This window comes from Mauremys mutica, chromosome 1, assembly GCF_020497125.1.
Source record: "Mauremys mutica isolate MM-2020 ecotype Southern chromosome 1, ASM2049712v1, whole genome shotgun sequence".
In the NCBI taxonomy this organism is placed as follows: Eukaryota; Metazoa; Chordata; order Testudines; family Geoemydidae; genus Mauremys; species Mauremys mutica.
This window is the reverse complement of record NC_059072.1, coordinates 262,558,173-262,569,700: the sequence shown is the minus strand read 5'-3', so window position 1 is coordinate 262,569,700 and position 11,528 is coordinate 262,558,173. Positions and strand designations below refer to the sequence as shown.

General features: G+C 41.4%; 1 protein-coding gene across 2 annotated transcripts; it reads left to right on the top strand.

Annotated features, from left to right (window-relative positions):
- Positions 1-352: 352 nt before the first annotated feature.
- Positions 353-10,655, top strand: TEX30 (testis expressed 30). 2 transcript variants are annotated; one of them, XM_045008563.1, is made up of 6 exons: positions 353-388; positions 773-843; positions 3,621-3,851; positions 6,606-6,657; positions 8,622-8,827; positions 10,087-10,655. In XM_045008563.1, the coding sequence occupies exons 2-6, from the start codon at positions 826-828 to the stop codon at positions 10,258-10,260; spliced, it is 681 nt and encodes a 226-aa protein (XP_044864498.1). In that variant the 5' UTR covers positions 353-388; positions 773-825; the 3' UTR covers positions 10,261-10,655. The 2 variants fall into 2 exon arrangements, with proteins under 2 accessions (XP_044864498.1, XP_044864488.1); XM_045008553.1 differs by lacking the exon at positions 353-388 and having other exon boundaries at positions 525-843.
- Positions 10,656-11,528: the final 873 nt, after the last annotated feature.

Here is an 11,528-nt window from a genome sequence, read left to right as displayed (position 1 = left end):
AAAAAAATTATATTATTTGCATCATTCTGTCAAATCAGAATTTTTTCTATAGTGCTACTTCTTTAGTGCTAGTGCATCAGCATTACAGTGTGCTTAATTAAGTTAAACTGGTTTTAATAACGTGAATGTGGCAAGTTTTCCAATACTGTATGCTTATATTTGTGTGGCTAAGAGCAGATCAGGCACAGGGGCACCAGTTTAATAATCTCGCCTAGGGCACCAGAAATCCTAAGGACGGCCCTGGGTGCGCGCGCGGTGACCCGGCAGCGGTTAGTTTCAGTTGAGCGCGAACTACAGCTCCCAGCACGCCCCGCGCCCGCGCATGCTCCCTGCGGCGATCGGCTGGCGAGGCCGGGCTGCTGCGGGGGGAGAAGGAGCCGGTTCGGCGGTAACCGGCCCGGCCCGGCGCTGCAGCGCGGGGCGATGGTGCCGCTGTATAAGCGGGGGCGGGGCGCGTAGGCCGGGGCGCGCTGAGCCTGAGCCGAGCCAGCGCCGCGCCGCGCCCCGGGGCGGGGGGGGCTGAGAGCCGACCCTCCCTGTGGCCAGGCCCCGCCGCGGCAGCCGCTCCCCCTGCTGGGGGCAGAGCCGGGCCCGGGGCGGCAGCGCGACCGAGTATCTGGGGGGAGGGGCTGGATAGTCACCACCCGCCTCCCGCCAGTGGCTGTGGCAGAGCCGCGCTTCCCCGCTGGCAGCCTGTGCCCGGCACCTGCCCCCGCGCGGTGCTCGTGCAGCCCTGGGGACGAAATATAAAAAAAAACCCTTTTTATTACAGAGATTTGCCCTGGTGGTTTCTGAAAGGCAAACGGCCCTGCCCGTCAGAGCAACATGGGTGGTTTTACTGAGGTTCGTTTTCATTCCTCGCTGCAAGTTTCATTTCCTGGACGCAGGGAGTTTTTACAGCCCATAAAAGCAGCGGAGTCTGTTAGCTTGTTTTACTTTTGCTGGAATAACCCTTATTTTGTTTGGCTATTTGACGAAGTTGACGTAAGCTATTAGAAGGGATAAATCTGATCTGTACAGTATCAGTTAGACTTTCAAATGCAGGTGGGGTTTTGTGGTGGTTGTTACCTTCCACTTCTTGTTATCTTTAAAGAGACTAAAAGAAAATTGTCAGATCAAATTTAGCTCAAAGTTCAGATTTTATAAACAAACTTACAAAAAAGATCAAAATAAATTATCCATGGAGGGGTGGAAAATCTAATGACAGATTTTTGAATGAAAGGTTTATTGAATAAATAAATACTCCCCTTTTGTATTTGAACCATCAAACATTGTCGTGTTCTGCTGATGCTCTGTTAAAATGGACAACTAGCTTTCACCTTTTTGCCTTTCTATTTTAATTTGCAGAAGAGGTTGCATATTTTTCTCTTTAGTGCAGACTTCACTATTATGATTAATGTTGTGTCATCACTGAGAGAGGAATGATGGTCCAGTATTCAGTCCACTTGGCACTAGCCTAGGATTTAGGACCCCTGTATTCAAGTCCTTGTTCTGCCACAGACTTGGTGCGTGACCTTGGGCAAATCATTTAGTCTCTTTGTAGGGAAAATTGTACTTCCTTATATCACAGGGGTTTTGTAAATACATTAAAAAGATTGTGAGGTGCTAGGTGCTATAGTAGTGACTCCATATATGTACCTAACAGATGAGTGCACTATGCTTTATTTGGGGCTGTATCTGAACTCCGTTGGGAAAAGGCAGCTGGTACAATTTACAGCAGTTACTTCTATTTCAGAGTGAGCTGCTACCAGTGCTTTGTGGTCTGCCCTGCCTTCTTTTGGATTTGACCTACACAGCCCTAAATGGCTTGCACTTTTTCTGCCTTGAGAGTTCACCTCTCACCTTGTGCAATACTGCTGTAATTGAGAACTGAAAGTTCTGGAGGTGGAGCTCCCTTGCTATATATAAAAGATAGGGCTACCAACATGCATTTTGTGTTGCAGTCATGCTTTTGACAGCCGTGTCATGCATTCACACATCTTACCTGAAATGTCACTAGGTGAGCTGTGGGAAGGATACAGGCATTCACCTGCAGTTCTGTATTTTGGTCACTCACTAGAGGTAACTGTGGTGCCTGTAGACAAGGCAGTTAGTTGTCTTCTTTCTTGCTGTTCCTTCTATTTGACCAAGACCAGGAATGAGCAGCTGGAGGAGGAGGTGCAGCCGCAGCACAAGAGAGCCTAATACTGGTCCCAGGTCTCCACCCCTGTGCTAGGCTCCCACCCAGCCACAGTATCCCTTGCCTCCCCATGAGTGTCAATACCCTCAGCAGTCCCCAAACCCCCAGTATCCTTTCATTTTCCAGCTGCCCCAACAACCACTCACCTAACTTCCTATTTGGATTCCCCCACTGGTACCCAGCTATCGACCAGCCACCCTCAAGTGAGCATCCTCACCAGGCGGAACTGCCAAGTTTTGTTCAGCTCCATGCCTCACTTCCAGCACTGCTCAGGGAAGTATTGAACATAAACTCAAGATTATGGTTTATGCAAATAATTTGCATTTAATGTACAAATTAGCTTGTTAAATAATTTGCATAAAATGTCAAACTAGGAGCAGAATTAAACTTGGCAGCTGTGCAAAAAGAGGGAGCTACTGGCAGGACATATTTCTTCAGTTTTGGAATTCATTAGACCCAGATTACTCTCCCAGTCCACAATAACTGAAATGTATGGATCTTCATGGGATGCTGCAAGATGTATCTTTTTACAACGGCCTTTGGGAAAAGGAGATGTTATTTGAAGGACCATATGTAGGGAAGAATGGTGCATTTTTCCTCATTTCCCCTTTTCTATAATGTGTAATCACTTATTGCTATGTTGTTTGTTGTCCTCTTTCATGTTTCATTGTTTTAAATAGCTGCCAGAGGCACGTAGAGTATATGATAAGTGCCTTCTTTGTGTTTCTTTGAAATTGAATTAGATAAATATTTTATTTCATATGAGTATTTTATGGCACTCATCACCATAATATCTGAGCCCCTCAAACATTAAAATTAAAGGGACACTGTCAATTTAAAACATTTTTACCTATTGTGGTTACATGTAATGCCTAAAATTAATATACTGAAAGAAGCCAGGTTCATTTTTTTTTCCTCAGGTGACTTTGTTCATTTGAAAGCACTCTTTGTATAGTTATTTTTTACTGTTTCACCTGCATGGATTCTGCAAGTGGTTCCACACATGGGTGAGAGAAATTTTCTAGAAATAGGAAACTGTTATTGTTTAAAAAAATTGAGGGAGTAGGCTGTTATGGTACCTGACAATATATTTATCTCTCTTGGTCTATATAAAATCTTTCAAATTGACAGTGTTTCTGTGTGCCTCACAACTCCCCTATAAGTTAAGGAAGCATCATTATCTTCATTTTACAGCTGTCTCAATTTCTCCAGAATGATTAATGATTTGTCCAGGTCACCCAGGAAGTCTTTGACTGAAACAAGAATAGAAGAAACTAGATCTCTTGACTGCTAGTACATTGCCTTAATAGCAAGGCCATCCTTCATTCCTTTTGCATCAGAGCACAGAACAGTGTGATAACTGCAAATTATTTATGGCATGATATCCTGAATGTACAAACTGGAAATATTTATTTATTTCTTTTTTAATTTTTATTTCTAGGTTAAAGTGAAAATACCTTTTGGAAATAAATACCTAGATGCTATTTTTTCTGTCCCAGACAAGATATTAACACACGGAGTGATTCTTACTCATGGAGCTGGAGGAGATATGCATTTCTCTCATTTAGTTTCTTTGGTAGCCTATCTTGCATCCCGTGGACTTCTGTGCTTGAGATTTACCTGTAAAGGCCTTAACATTGCTTATAGGACTAAAGCATATAAAACAGTTGTGGTAAGAAAAGACCAGCTTGTATTTTAAATTCTGGAAAGTTTAGAGCCACAGCAACACTACAGGCTACTTGTTAAATTAATTTATTTTTATTAAAATCCACTTAAGCCATCATATGCTTTTTTGCATATGTCATTTCCTGTCACTACTAAGTATTAAAATTAGAGTGACCAGATGAGAGGGAGAAAATAGCGGGACACATGGGGGTGTTCGCCGGCAGAGCAAAAAAAAAAAAAGAGTGCTGCCGCAGAAGGGAAAAAAAAGCGAAATATTGGGACAAATTGGTTGGGACGTGGTACAAACATCTAAATATTGGGACAGTCCTGATTTTATCGGGATGTCTGGTCACCCTAATTAAAATGCTTTTGTCATAGAGGGATCACCAGCTCATCTAGTCTGACCTGTATTACAGACCTTGCAGCTGGCTTGGCACCAAGCCCAGCAGCCAGAATTAAATCACGGTATTACAGTCTTCAGAAGACTAAACTATTGTGTGCCATGGGCCAAGAACCAGAGGGACTGGGGTACCACCAATGCAGAAAATTTATTTGATTAGATATACCCAGATGATCCTAGCAAGTGGCTCCATTCCATGCTGCAGAGGAAGGTGAGTAACCCCAAGGTCCCCAGTCTGACCTGGGAGAAAATTCCTTCCCATTACCAAAAATGGTGATCAGTTAAACCCTGAGCATGTGAGCTAGACCCACCAACCAGGCACCTGAGAGAGAATAGTTTGTACCACCTCAGAGCATCCCCGCACTCCATGTCCAGTGTCTATCTTCAGCTGTGGAGGAAAAAAAAGCCAAACAGAGTACCGAGGGATGGAGACGGGGCAGGAGAATTTCCTTCTTGACTCCTGTGGGTGACTGACTGATGCCCTGAAGTATGAGATTTTAGGAACATAAGACTTTAGAACCAGAAGTGGCCCCTAGGGCTGCTGAGACTAGCCCCCTGTCACCACATAAATCTTGCTCATAAACGTATGCAGGTCTGTCTTAAAAACTAACTCATTTGTTTCCCCACACAACTTCTATTGCAAGGCTGTTCACAAACCTCACTCCTTTGATGGTTAGAAATCTAATTTCTAGCCTATATTTACGGACAGTTTATACCCATTTGCTCTTGTGCCAACATTTTCGTTTAACTTAAATAGTTCTTTACCCTCCATGGTGTTTATAATCCCCCCAACCAATATATTTATAGAGGGCAATGATATTCCCTCTTAACTTTGTTTTGCTAGGCTAAACAAGCCAAGCTCTTTTAGTTTCCTCCTCCTTGTGTAAGTAGTTTTTGTTGTATTTGACATCCTTCTACTATAATCATTCAAGACTAGATTGAGCCATTAGGAAGACCCTCAGTTCTTTTTCAGCCCTGGGGCAGGTGGGAGTGAGTACAGCCCTTGAAAGAGTGCAGCTTATTCCTGCCTTCCTCTTGCCCAGGCCAGCTACGCTAGCCAGAGGGTAGGAGTAGGAATGCTTGGTCAAAAAGGGACTGGGCGGATCTGGTCAGCACTGCTCACTGGGCCATTTAAAGTCTGGGTGGCCACCCACAGCAGGGCTAAGGCAGGCTCCCTACCTGCGTGGGTTCTGCACGGCTTCCAGAAGTGGCTGGCATATCCGGCTCCTAGGCGTAGGGGTGGCACGCTACCCCCGCCCTGAGCGCTGGCTCCCCAGCTCCCATTGTCCGGGAACCGTGGCCAATGACAGCTGCGAGGACAGGGCCTGCAGCTGGGTAAAGCACGCAGAGCCCCCTGGTCTCCACCTAGGAGCTGGACATGCCAGCCGCTTCCGGTAGAAACCTCAGGTAAGCGCTGCCAGGCTGGAGCCCACACTCTGAACCCCCTCCTGCACCGCAACCCCTGCCCGGTGAAAGTGAGTGAGGGTGGGGGAGAGCCAGCAATGGGGGTGGGGTGGAGTGAGTGGGTGCGGGGCATCGGCGAAGGAGCGGGGCAGGAACAGGGCCTTTGGGACTGGGCAGGGCAATGGTGTCTGCTTTTGTACAATTGGAAAGTTGGCAACCCTAGATAGGAGGTAGAGCCAAGACTTTGTCCATACCTTGTATCTGGAGAGCATGCGCTGCACTCTGTGTCAGACCCGCACCCAAGATTCAAGTAGGCCTAGCTAGTGAGTCAGGGAGTCGTACTCACTTACCCTGCTATGTAAGACTAGAGCACAGTCCAGCCCTCTGAGGTTCCCTTCACATTTTGATATCACAATTGTTTCTAAATGTTGTGTGTTAACACCGTATTTTACTGAAATTAGGTCTTGCTAATATTAATGCAGGCCTTCTGAGGAGCTTTGTGTTGAAGCTTCTTTAAAAGTACACAATAATATTGTTTTTCTAACCAGATAGGAAATCAGAAATATGATATTGTATTGAAAGTTTATTTAGAGAATGCTGGCAGGATGCTTCTTGATTTTTTTTTTAACATTTTATTTATCATTCATAATCTTTTGGTAAACTTGAAATTGAAAAGTTCCATCACTATGTTGATCACATCTACCTTAGATATATTATTATTGTAGGGTAGCTTGTGAGTATTGGGCTTGTTAAATTGTTCTTGCTTTAAAAGTATTGCAGAAGTACTTGTTTTGGGGTGTGAGAAAGCGAGGAGAAGAAACTCACATATAAATAAATTGACTGTTTTATTGGGGGAAGTATCCAATTTCAGATTCTTCAGCTACAACAATTTTTTTTATCGTGTATCTTAAAATGCTGTCTTTTAATCAAATAAAAAATGCTGTTTCATTTCCTTAGGAATATTTAAAGTCCTCTGGTGAATATAAACTTTCTGGTGTCTTTCTTGGAGGTAAGGGAGGGGTGGATGTTTTTGTTTACAATCCTAGCCCTGTTGGTGGTTTTAAGAATACATTGTATAATTATCCCATTCCTGAGGGTTGGGAAAAATTGGGAGCCCTCAGGATTCATGCAAGAGGCCATGAAGCCCATAGCTCCTGAGGACTCTGCACAGTTATGTCTTAATCTATTATTTGACCCGTAATTTGACACAGATATAACTGAGGGAGAATATGGATGGATATTTAGGAGGACTGAAATCAGATGATCAGTTATGATTTCCATATACTTCCAATTAAGTACTTCATTGATAGTGTCGTTTACTAGTATTGAGTGTCAGGTAGTTAAATAACATATGTAATATACAGAATAGTACTACTTAACAATATTACTTTTACAATCTATTCTTCAGCAATAATCTTACTTTTTCTCTTCAGCTGTCTAACTCCAAACTATATATGAAAGAAACTATCTTTTTTCTTTATTAAAACTGTTTACATACAAAGGTCTGTAGTGTAGAAAATCTATAATAGAGTAATAAGATCCAGTTCTTGTCTAAAAGTTACCCTTTATCACTTTATACTGTTTAATGTTTGTGTACATTTTATTTAGCCACGTGAAACCCATATTAGATCCTGGATTTGCAGGGAAAGAGCTATGACAACCTGTCTCTCGTGATCTGTAACTTTGACAGTATGCATAACTCAAGTTTTATTTAATAAAACATACACTGCATGGTAAACTGAATGTCATTTAAGTATTCACCCCATCTGTACATATTCTGCATCTGCATGTAGTAGCAGAACAATAGAAAAGATGGATTTACAGATATAGATAGATATATACACACACGTGTTATCAAAGGAAAAGGAATTCATACATAGTGTAGGTCAGTGGAATAGTACCTGCCTATACCTGTTCTAAATGTGCTTCCTTTGTATAAAGGAAACCTAAAAACAAATTGGATATCAAATACACAATTTTTTTTAATATTGAGTAACTTAAGAAAAATACACTTAAACATATATGCATGAATAGTGAAAGTACTTGTGCCACTAGTATCTTAGCTCTTCTTGCTGTTATTCAGTACTCAGACCATTTCTCTAGGTCATCTTGTAGGTAACGACGCCTGCCTGGGGGTTAGTAGGATTTCCTTGATTCCAGGATCTCCAATTCTCCTCCCATTTAGCTAACGGCAAAAACCAACCCTCCTCTGACTCCAACAGACCTCACAAACAGTTTAATCCAGCCATCTCCAGAACCTCAATTAAAAAACTTGATCCACCAGCTAATGTGGCTTCTTTTGGGAGAGATACCTTGATGACCTCACATTGTCACTCGTAGAATGACCTCACGCATGTTTCATCTTCTCAGATTGTATCCATATGTTTACACCGGAGTTTAAAGTAGTAGAGTAGATACTTGAAATAAATCCATTGTATATGTCTTGGCCTGATTTGAAGTGTGGGTCACAGGAACTTTATTTTTACTACTAACCAATTAAGGCAGCATGGAAAGAATCAATACAATGTCCTTGTGGTACAAGAATATAGTAAACCTTGTTCTATAGTATTTCAAGGGTCCTGAATTCTAGTTTTTCCGTGTTCTTCACACATCCTACTTAAATATGAGTTATTGCCCACTTCTTGTCATTCTACCCTGCTTCCTTCCCCACTCCCCAAAACAAGTATTCCATCTTCTGATCCTCTCTTGCTTTCTTTATAATGGATGTAAAATCATTAAGTGCCCCCAGTTCAGTTATCTGACAGCACCAAAATTCTGGGTGGTGATCTCCATTGTCCTGGGGAATGAAAGTCTCTCAGCTGCTCTCTCACAGTCATTTTGTAGAGTATTTGCCATATTAGTGTTACAACATACATTAAATTGGATAACTTTTAGGAATGGTGCTTCTCATATGAATGTAAATGATGTGATAGTAAACATAATTTTTATTCTTTATGTTTAAATGGGAGATAGGTCGTTCGATGGGTTCACGAGCCGCTGCCTCTGTGACACGTCAGATTAGCCAAGATGACAATGAGGATTTCATTCATGGTCTGATATTTTTATCTTATCCACTGCATCGACCAAAGCTCCAGTCCAAACTCCGGGATGAAGATTTATTTTTTATTAAGTGTCCTGTGCTGTTTGTCTCAGGATCAGAAGATGAGATGTGTGAACAAGTGAGTTGAGTTACAAAGGGGAGGAAATAGTTCAAATGTGCTTAGCATTGGTATCCAAAGATGATGGTGGTAATTGACAGTCTTCTCCAACCACTGATGTGCTGCAAGAAGCTCCAGGCAGGGAACTCTACCACCAAATTAAAGAGAAAGTTGGGATGCTTTTCTGATGGATATCACACCTTCCCTGGATATTGCCAGGTCATCCCTACTACAGACAGCTTATCTTTGGGGCCCAAAAATACCTCAGAACAGAATTTTGTTTGCCTTTTGAATGGACCAGATAGCACCATATGACAAGTATTACTTAAAAAAAGGCCTTGGGGAGAATATACCTGATTGTTCTAAAGAAATCTTAGCTCCCCTACCATTTCAGATTACACAACGTGTATACTGTGCTATACTATCAATATATTCAGTGTATTTTTCAGGACAAATAAAAATATTGCTGGCAAAATTTGCTTGCTCAGTGGAGCTCTCTCTTCCTGTGGAGAAAGGGTTCTGCAAACCAAACTCCACAAAAGTATCCAAGTGCTAGTAACAGTCAAAATGTAATGTTCAGCAAGGTGTGGAGTTTATCTTCTCTCCTTTTCCCCACGAAGTAGATATATGTAAGTCAGATTTGGGATGTATGTTACAGGATCCTTACAAAATCCTGCTAGGATTTAGGACTCTGTGCACTTAACTGTCCAGGCCTGGGAAGTGCTTCTGGCATGTCATAATGTTTTAATGAGTGGTCACAACAGAATAGCAGTGCTTGGAGTATACAGTCTTACTGTGAAAATCCTTCGGTCTGTGTCTATGAAGTAAGTCCCTTCCTTTGTACTTTGGAAAATCCTACAGAATAGGAGCTAGTCCTAAAACTATTTTACTGATATTCCATTATCTGCTGTGACCTATGAGACTGGCCTTCACATGTCTGTGAAGGCGCCTCCATTTTGTTACTGGTGTCTTGACCCATTAGCAGCAGGAATGGATGGCTTTTCAGTGGCTTATGGGAGAAGACTTCAGATAGATACATCCTTCTCTTTGTTTTCTGGACTTTCTTTTCATTTGAGTGACTAACATTGGGCAAAGTACTCTGAAGAGATTAAACAGATTATGACATTGTAATCCAACAGTACATCAATTGATTTAAATGCACTCAGAATTCTATTTGCATTTTCAACTGCTGCTTGTTATGTTAGGATGGACAAAAGGATGACCACGATCCACATAATTTCTGGCATGTAATAATTGTTTACCTCTTGATTTTTTTATAGACATTATTGGAAGGTGTGGCAAGCAAAATGAAGACCCCTACAGAAATTCATTGGGTTGAAAAAGCAAACCATGGCATGGCAGTAAAAGGACGAACACCAGACGATATTATGATGGAAATAAGCGCACAGGTTTTTTTGTGGATCAAAGAAATCATTGAACAGGAGTACAAATAACTTCCAACAGTTAAACATCGGTTACATTAACCTTCCCTAAATGTAAAGGGCTTGTTTAACTTGCCAAAGAGAGCATTAGAAAAGAGCTATTCCTACATGAGGCCTACTTGATTCAGTACAGATCATTCTGCAAATATTAAGTGTAAACATAAGTAAAAAGATTTTTTTAATCCAAAACCGCTGTGCAATATGAACAAGGTAGTAATACCATTTTTAAAAGTTGAAGATCACAAAACATGCAAAATATTAATGGTGGAGCACGACTTTTCTATATTTTTTTAGTGGTGTATACATTTTTTTGGTCTGTGACCAAGCAATATCTTTTTTTGTACTGCTTAGTTACTGTTGTTTTTTCTTCAAGGATTACTGCAAAATAAACTAAATTTTCTACTGGAGCTGAAATTTTAGTCTGATTTATTCCCAGCTGTATTGCAGACACTGGTTAATTTGCAAAGGTATTGTCATATTCAATCCTCCTTTCACTCACAAATTTTTTGGGGAAAAAAAACCATTTTTGGCCAAAACTTGAAAAGTCCGTTTTTGCCCTGCCTTGCGCAGACATTTACTCCTTTTGAAAGTGACTATTCTGGTGCCATTCTGATTTGGTAGCATTTTACACCTTCTTTTCACAGCCATAATTATACAAGGTGGAAAGCAGTAGAGAATCAGATACTGTGTATATTTAGTTTTATGGATTTGCGAAGGGTGCAGTTACTCTATTTTATGGATTTACTCTAATAAATGCATAGTGCAGTTTAAAAAAATATATTTTTTTCTTAGTTTCAGCTATACCAGTTCCCCTTTTTCTGGTGCATGTATGTACCATGGTAGCTGCAGGATATAGGATTAGTGTGTGATGTTGGACACTGCAGGCCCAGTTCATCCCTTATGGAACTCTGTTGACTTTTTGGGCTTTCAGATGGTTTTATACTGATATAATGGCATCTATAATAGGGCTTTTCCTGGTATACAAATAATCATAAAAATCACACCCCATACTGACATTATATTGGCAAGTTTCCAAAGCATACCTGGCCTTACATTATTGTGCTTAAATAGATGCAGCGAACTGATTTACAACGACAGCAGACAACTAACTGTCCCTGGCATACTCCTGGGGAAATTCTGCACCTCTGCTCATGCAGAATTTATGTCTCCCTCCAATTTCTCTGCTTCCTCATAGAAAAATTACTTTCTGATGGGGAAGCAAAGGGAAGCCACAAGAGTGGTCATATGACCCGCCGTAGTAGTATGTTTTGGGTGCCCAG

What these genes read in the sequence shown, in the direction of transcription:
- TEX30 (XM_045008563.1), top strand. An exon ending in AAGCATATAAAACAGTTGTG is followed by an intron (nt 3,852 to 6,605) that starts GTAAGAAAAGAC and finishes TCATTTCCTTAG; the next exon opens with GAATATTTAAAGTCCTCTGG. An exon ending in TTCTGGTGTCTTTCTTGGAG is followed by an intron (nt 6,658 to 8,621) that starts GTAAGGGAGGGG and finishes AATGGGAGATAG; the next exon opens with GTCGTTCGATGGGTTCACGA.